Below are 8,825 nucleotides of genomic sequence, written 5' to 3' on the forward strand. Positions count from 1 at the left end.
ACTTTTCAACATAAGAGAATTGCCTAGGTTCACACACTAGTTTACAAACTGTAGACAGTACACAGAAAAACAAAATCACCACTAACTAGAAATGATACTACTACTAATACAAATATAATATAAAGAATTGTGCAAGAATAAAAGAGAGATGGACACAGAGGCAACAGGAACGACTCTAAAACAAACATGTAACATGAATCGGTGCAGGTTCATCAACAAGATGGCAGCAGAACAAAGTAATTAATTTTTCATATCTCGGTTGAAACCAGTGTCAGGTCTTAACAAAGCTGCAGTGTGAAGTCCTGGAGCTGCAGACCAGATTTATTTTCTGAAACGAGTTTTAAAAGTTGTCTTTAAATGAGTTTGACACAAACACTTCTTTATTTGATGTGTGAAAACTCCTGCATGCAGCTGCAGTTTGACTCACTTGTTGTTTTCTTGTGTTCAGATTCCAGCTGCTGTAAATCTGTTTTTTTTATTTATTCCTGAACGTCGGCAGCAGCTGCTTTGATTCCCGTTCAGATCCTTCCTCCTGCTGCCGTTGTCTTTGTGCTCAGCTTCCAGCCGGGCCGGCTCYCTGCCACTTCACGTCTGTTTATTTTCGTGTCTGCTGCTCGCTTTGTGGCGCGACGAGTAAATTTGAAATGTCAACCAACGTGTGCGGCTCTGATTCCTGAACACAGTGGGACTTCTTTACTTTAGATTTGTTTTGATCAGTTTTGTTTCTTTCAGACGGCTTCTTTCACACTCCACTGCAGCGTCGTAATCCTTCACACCGACTTGATGGATTCTGCTTCTTTCTTCTCATTTTGTTGTTTTTTTTACTGTTTCTCGGAACCAAACCTTGTTTATGAACAGGAGCTGCAGCGTTTCAGTCACTTCGTATTCTTCAGGTGTGGCTCTGCAGCGGCTCATGTTTCATTRAGCTTTCCTTTGGAGTTAAGTTTTAATTATAACGCTGTCTCAAACGTTTATTAATTTAGCTGTAGAGAATTAAAAATCACTTTAATTTTGCCGCGATCAAAGCTTTGCGTGCAGGATAACGTTGTGCTCTGAATTTTTATGTTTTACGTCTCGTTAAGTTTCTCTCTGTTCCGTTTGGATCGACAGATCTGGTTCCTGCGTCTCGGAGCGAGATTTAAAGTTCGGAAAAGTTTTTGTTTTTCTCACAATGTGAAGCTTTTTGAGCCACGTTTTTATCCAAATCCACTCATGTTTAGCAATTAGTTCATATTTATTTTTGATTTATGAAGTTCTTTGAGGGCGGAGCAGTGGTTGGAGCTGTCGCCTCACAGTGAGAAGGTTGCAGGTTCAACTCCCAGCCTCAGGGTGGAGTCGACTTGTTCTCCTCTTGCCCTCGTGGGATATATTGATATTATTTGATGTCATTTGATGAAAGTTTTTTGTCAAACTAGGGATGCAAACAATTAATCGACATACGATTAATTCTAGAATAATGGTTRATTAGATTAAAATTTCTTCCATCGATTAATTGAAAACATCCGTTTAAACCTTATTTCAGTGTAGTTTTGACTTCATCCAGCAGAGGGCGCCACTGCTCTCAGCCTGGCCTAATTCTACCCCTGGCCCTGTTGAGCTTAACGTAAAGCAGCCTCGATGTGGGCAGCGTCATAATTAAACGTGCAAATCTTTAGCCTTATTTGCGACACAACAATAACTAGACATGGGTTTTTACGATGTAAACAAGTGTGCATTGCCATGTAGCATATCATTGCAGCATGGCTTTGCCTGCAGCATTGGACTTGCAGAATGAACTTTGACCAAGTTCAAATGTGTTTTCTATACCAGCTTGTGCCTGTCACATCAGCAGGTGACGATATGAAGTTTGAAGAGATTTTTTGTTAAAGTTGCATTAGCCGGGTTTTGAACATGAAACATGAAAGTCCATGACATAGACCATTAGACCAAAGGAGCTGTGGCAGAAGGTGGTGGAAGGGTTGGTTTGTATGTGTGCAGAAAGAGGCCACATTGCCAATACAATTATTGACAAAAAATGCACAATATTACAACAATAGAGCAGTATTAAGACAATATTATAGTAAAACAACAAAATACAATCATATTAGTATTGTAAACACTGAACAATTGAGATTAAATATTATTAAAGTATGGTGCAGTACCAAGTTGAGTCCAGTATGGGYRAGTYTTGGACCATTACAAGGCCCCGTTTACTCCCATTATATGAATTTTGGAATAAAGTTTAAACATTAATATTTCAAAAACTACAAGTTTTACAGGTACCAAAAGGCATAGCAATCATTTGGCACAGGACCTTTACAGATAGAAATTACAACGGCAGCTGTARGACAAAGTATGCAAGAAGAGTAGTGTGGCGACGTGGAAGAAGACGGAATAAGCTGAATAATAATAATATTAAAGAGAAACAGGAAAACAATAGTGTGCTTTGCATTGGCAATGTTCTTCTTGAGTTTAACTTGTGTGATAGAYAAAAAGTCTTACAGTCGCTACAAATATTAACTTGAAGTTAATCTMTGTGACGTAACCCYGCCAGTAAACCAATCTAATGAACAGTAACTGACGTCAGATCATGCCGTGCAGCCCAGCTAAAATAGAACCAGAGGGAATGTAAACAAACAAACAAACAAACAAACAAACTGTCAGTACTAATTTGTATCTCGCATCTTCCAGGGATGTTTTATGTTTGTAGTTTGTTTTTGAGTTAGTCTTTATCTTAAAATATTACCCTGTGTTTAAGTGTTTTACTTATATATTTTTTTCCAATTAGCAACCTAACAGGTTCCTGTTTTGTTATATTTTATAAATATGTCCAAGTTTAATAATGTGTGAGAAATACACATTTTTCTGTTRATTCAGTCAGTGTTTAATACAGCTGGCACAATGAATTTTATAAAGTATAATACTGTACTTTGTCAGGTTTTTAAGAAAATGGCCTCTTATCAATTAATCGTTAGTCGATCGATTAGATCAATCAACTTTAGATTAATTCATTAATTGATAACTTGTATCCCTAGGTCAAACTCATTTTCACTGAGGGTCACATCATGGTCGTAATTAACGTTTCATGTTAACTTCGACAGTAACTGAGCTCTGCCTGGTATTTCCTACATAGAAACAGCGTTTTAACACGTCCTCTTATAAACACTGGGAAGTACTACGTGTACGACTGACTAAATGTGAAATAAATACTGTAGAAATACCATTAAAAGTAAAAGTAAGAGTCACTGAGTTGTGGAGAGCAGCAAACATCTTGAACTCTCCCACTTTCCAACAGGGAGTTCCCACTGGAGGGGCGTTCCAGCTTAAATTTACAACTTGCAAGTAGGAACTTCCCACTTCCCGGTACAACTGGGCCACATCAAAAGCAGCTTATTTCAGGACATTAATGCATCTTTGAAGTTGTTTCGTGCCACATGTGATGCTGTGACTGGCCACGTTTGGCCCGCGGGCCTTGAGTTTGACCTGTGCTTTGTTTGCACTGTTTCTTTATTTATTTGCTTTAAAGTAAAAATATTTTTAAAGGAATATTTCATTATTTCTTTCTTTTACTCTGGCGCCACCGAAGATTGAGACAACAGTGWTTAGGACCTAGCATTTGTAACGCAGCACTGTGCAGCAGCAAGTTTTGTTGGGGAAATTCATCTCTGGCAGCTGCACATGATCCAGATGTTCTGGTAGAAGTGTTCTGATGTCGCTGCAGGAAGCTCTGCAGGCTTTAATTAGGTTTTAAACTGCATCAACCAACTTTGTTCTTAGATTAGTCGTTAGCTTGTCGATCCTGTCAGAATCACACCGATTAATTTCCTACTTTCTGTCCAGGACCCCAAACCACTTTCCATCCATCCATCCAAGGGTCCTGCAGCAGGAGGAACCATTATCACCATCGAAGGAGAGCATCTGGACACAGCGACACAAGACGACGTCTCTGTCTCCGTCTCGGGCGTCTCCTGCGACGTGTAAGAAGAAATGTTTCTTTACTGATTAAACAGCAGGTTTGTTTAAAACCTGCCCTCATGGTTTGCCTGTTCTCAGCCTGTCGTTTGGTGAAACCATCACCTGCAAGACCGGCGAGTACGATAAAGTTTCCTCCAACCAGCTGACGGTGACGGTGAAGTACGGACAAAACACCACCAAAGATGTTCCCAGAGCGTTCCAGTACGCAGAAAACCCTAAAATCACAGATTATTTCCCCAAATCCAGCTTCATGTGGTGAGTGTTTCCTGTGGTGCTAATTTTAGAAAAGTTTGGTTGTAAAAACTGATACTGATGTAATTTATTGTTCAAATATTTTTCAGCTGAAACATTCAGCGCTGGGAAATTAGTAACTTAACAGAATTCAAGATGGCCGCCGTATCTATTATACCTTAGCAAATACAGAAAAATCTTCACTTACTTGCTACTGTGGACTAAATTTTTCTTCAAATTCAAAAACGAGACGCAAATTTAGCTAAACAATTTACATATTAGCATAACTTGTTTTTAGATAACATTARTAGCTAATCAGCTAGATAACAAATTTAGCTGAATTTACTTGCTAATGAGTTAGCTGTGACAATAACTGCCTTTATTAGCATGTGAAATAACGGGTAAATGTGGCTAAATGTAGCCAAATTAAATAGCCAATGAGCTAAATGACATATTTAGCTAAGTTTACTAACTCATGAGCTAGCTGACAAATCAAGCAATAATTAAGTTAATTTGATAAGCTAATAAGCTAGCTTGCAAAATTAGCTAAATATTGTTACTGTGGAGTAAAAATTTTAAAAAATCATTTAAGAATATAGATGCAATTTTAGCTCAATACTTTACATATTAAGCTAAAGTTACTAAATAACAAATGAAGCTAAATTGCTAATGAGTTAGCTTTTGAAAATAACGGCATAGTTAGCATATGAAGTAGCTAAATATGGCTAAATGCAGCCAAATTATATAAAAATGAGCTAAATGACAAATTTACCTAAGTTTATTAGCTAACGAACTAGGTGACAAATTTAGCTAAATTTATAAGCTTTTAGCTAGCTTGTATAATTAGCTAAATATTGTTATTGTTAAGTAAATTTTATTAAAATTACTAAAGAATCTAGGTGCAAATTTGGCTAAATATTTACGTCTTAAGTTAACTTTACTAGRTAATGAGTTAGCTGTGAAAAATAACTGCATTTATTAGCAATTGACTGAAGTGGTAAATGTAGCTAAATGAAGTCAAAACACAACTGAGCTAAATGACACACGTTTACTAAATTTATCTAAAATTAATAGTTCAGCTGCGTTAATAAGCTAGCTTACAGAATCAGCTAAATMTCTTACTTTTTAGCTAAGATTCTCCTGAAATTTATTGGTAATGAGCTTGTTGGGAAATGCAGCTAAAATTACTTGTTAACAAATTAGCTGTAGATGTCGTTTTAATGGCTCTTTTATTTTTACAGATCGTCACTGATAATCTGGTGTGGTAGTAGCTGACAGTCATTCACAGCACATCTGAGGGCTAACTTTGATTTGTAACATCACTGTGTAATTTATAAAAAAATATTTTGTTTTATTATCTAAATGAGTTTTATTTTTAGATAGAGACAGAAAAAAGGTGTAAATATGTGACCAGTAAAGACAGTTGGTGTCTAACTGGTGTTCTGTGTTCGTAGTGGCGGTCGAAAGATCGTGGTGAGAGGAAACGGGTTTGATCTGATCCAGTCGGCCATGATGAAAGTCCTGAGGACTGAGGACGGAGTCGACACTCCTGTGGAAGTAAGAGTTGATGTTTTATAAATTTATTCTTTATTAGAAGGAAAAATAAAACTTAAACCCCKCTGAATGCAGATATTGGATGTAGTTTTTGGTACCAAACAGCAGTTTATATTTTGATGGAGGGTCATTGGCATCAAATCTGACCGAACTCACAACTAAAGCTGTTTTTGATGGATGGACCTGCTCCACAGTTTGACTGAATGAAAGTCGAAGTGATAAAAGTCAGAGCAGAGATGGAAATATGACCTGAGTCTGACAACAGATCAATACTCTGACAGCAGCTGAACGGTTGGATTTTATTCTGTAAAATTGCTGTATTTGCTTTTTTTTTTTACCTCCTTCATTCAACGTTTCATCTCCTGACAGCTTTTTGTTTCTTTATTTCTTTTTTTTTTTTTTGGTTTCACTTCAAGAGTTTTCTGTCCTGTTTTGATTTATTTTAGCTGGTGTTCAGAAGCTGCAGCTCTCCAAGTTTGGAGTTTGAATAATCAGATAAATCAGTTGTGGTATGATTTACCAAGAATGCAGAAACACGTTGGAATAAATGCACAGAAAGTCTGCGTGTGTGGCCGTCAAAGGGTTTAATTTGAGCAACAACAGAGCAGAAGTCAATCAAAGAAGTTGTGGCTGCTGCGTCAGCGCAGAGCAGCCGATAATAAAACATCCTGCAACACGTTTACAACCAATCACAACAATCGACAACTGTAACACCTAACCAATGACAGAGCTGTCAGCCCAGGAAGTACCTTATCAAAATAAGACAGGTCATGCATTGCTGGAGTCTGTAAGTCTACAGCTGTTAGATTAACACAGCTGAAACTAGTTATCATGAGATGTGATTACTGGACAGTGTCAAGGTAGAACAGATATAATTATTCTGTAACATCAGTATTTAAAGGTTCAGAGTAAACTGTTTCTAATATTTCTCCTCTAAGCTCCTGACTTGCCGCTAATAAGCAGTCTGTCAAYTTTATTTTAATCTACTTGCTAATCAGCTAAAAGCAAGCTAACTAGCCAAATATACATCAGCTAACTGCTAATTCAATTCAAAAATACTTTATTGATCCCAGAGGGAAATGAGGTGTTGTTGTAACTCATTTAACTAAAAKCTTATTGTAGATGCTGATGGCTGTGGGCAGGAAGGATCTTCTGTAGCGTCTGTATTACAGTGAAGTTGAAGAAGCCTCCAACTGAAGACACTTTGTCTTTCTATGACAGTCTGATGAAGAGGATGGTCAGGGTTGTCCACAATGTTCTTGATTTGATGTAAAATCCTTCTTTATCAGGTCGTTTAGCCTTTTTAGGTCCCTGGCTCTGATGCTGCTGCCCCAACAGATGATGGCAGAAGAGATGACYCTCTCAACAACAGACTTGTAGAAGATCAGACATTGAAGGATCTCAGCTTCCTTAAGCAGTACAGTCTGCTAAACGAGATAATTTTTACATGCTAATGAGTTAGCTGAAATATGTAGACACATTTTTTATTGCGAGCAAATTGATAAATAGATGAAATTAATCACAAATCAGCTAAATTCAGCTACAAATAAAAGCTAACAGGATCCTTTGAAGAATTATCTAAATTAGCTAAAATGTTTGATTTACTAAATGAGCTGAATCAGTTTGAAACGTAACAAGGTAACTTATGAATGTAGCTGAAATTACAAGATTATAAGCTAAATGAGAATATTTGGTAAGCTAACGTGCTAATGAGATAGCTGCCATATTTAGCTACATGAGCAACTTGGTAAACAGCTAAATTTAATAGCAAATGAGCTAAACMGGAACTTTAGCTACATTTACAAGCTGACTAGCAAATTATCAGTTCAGTTAAGTTTAAGTTCAGTTAATGAGTTTGATAGTGAACGTAGCTGAGTTTTAGCTAAAGTTATTAGCTACTGAGGTAGATGAGAAATMTAGCTACAGTTATTTGTAGGAAAAGCTAAATTAATCCACATATGAGCTAAATGTAAACCAAGAGCTGCTGCAGAWATAAGATGAGGAATAAATAGTGTTTTGTATTTTTAAAGCTATGAGCCTCTTTCAGCACACCTCTAAAGTAAGACGAGGAACGTTGCAGATCATAAAACGCTCTTTGATAAGTGCAAAACGTCAGTTTGATGAACGTCGGTCTGCAGAAACAGCTGCAGGTTTCTCATTCAGAGTAGAAAGCCTGAAGTGGGAGAAACAGGCGACGCTTGCATTTCACCGCTCGGCAGCTTTGAGTGACAGAGTCTCTCAGGAAGGACTCGCTGCAGGGGAGAGGAGGTGAACTCACTTTGTTGTCGTTTCATCACAAGTCTCTGTCTGCTTCTGGGAGATTGAGGGGGAGACTCGGTGGGGAGCCRCACGGAGCGAGGAGCGACTAGAAACTGCGTTAGAAACTTTAGATTTAATGAGAAAATGACACCGTTGTTGCATCTGAAATGATTTTATTCTTTTCTGCGTCCCTCAGTTTTCTGCCAAAGACTTGAGTAAGAACGACACGTTCCTGGAGTTTCTGTCCCCGAAGGTGACGTGCTGCYGGGACGGTCAGTCTCTGAGGACGGTCGTCCAGCTGGACAACGTGGTGGAGGACCTGGAGGACTTTAATTATCACTCTGACCCCACGTTCAAAAACCTCTCCAAGAACATCATCACTGAGACGAGCGTCATCATCGTCAACGTGAGTTAAAACCGTTCATGCAGCTGCGTCTGGATAACACTTTAAATCTAATCAGAGCTAAATAATTATTACTGTTCTGTGGGGAACCTAACTCAGAAATAAACTTTCAAACTGCTAAAATCTGCTGAAGCAGCTGAAACAGAGTCAATTATGTTAAAAAAAAGAGCTAAATGCTAGCTAGAAGTAGCAAAGGCTAGCTCACATATAGCTTAAAGTTAAAAGTAGCATTGGCTGGCTAAAAGCTCAAAGCATTGAAACACTGGCTAAAAGCTAAAGGATACTGAACAATGGCTAAAAATGGAAAAACAATAGCTAAAAGCTAAAAATTGTGAAGGCTAACTTAAATATCAAAGTATCTAGACACTAAAAGCTAAATGATACAAAAAAACTAGCTAAAATGGCAAAACGCCACCTTAAAGCT

General features: G+C 37.7%; 1 protein-coding gene across 1 annotated transcript in view; it reads left to right on the plus strand.

The window, feature by feature from the left end:
* The window catches only part of LOC106530529 (plexin-B2), a gene marked incomplete at its 3' end in the record, with an annotated part of 154,799 nt that extends 146,395 nt beyond the window's left edge, over positions 1-8,404 (plus strand). Inside the window, 4 exon segments of the mRNA XM_014026170.1 lie at positions 3,820-3,956; positions 4,033-4,209; positions 5,640-5,742; positions 8,195-8,404. Of these exon segments, the coding sequence (XP_013881624.1) occupies positions 3,820-3,956; positions 4,033-4,209; positions 5,640-5,742; positions 8,195-8,404 (627 nt within the window).
* Between the last annotated feature and the right edge of the window lie 421 nt (positions 8,405-8,825).

Source organism: Austrofundulus limnaeus, unplaced genomic scaffold, assembly GCF_001266775.1.
Source record: "Austrofundulus limnaeus strain Quisiro unplaced genomic scaffold, Austrofundulus_limnaeus-1.0 Scaffold531, whole genome shotgun sequence".
Lineage (NCBI taxonomy): Eukaryota > Metazoa > Chordata > Actinopteri > Cyprinodontiformes > Rivulidae > Austrofundulus > Austrofundulus limnaeus.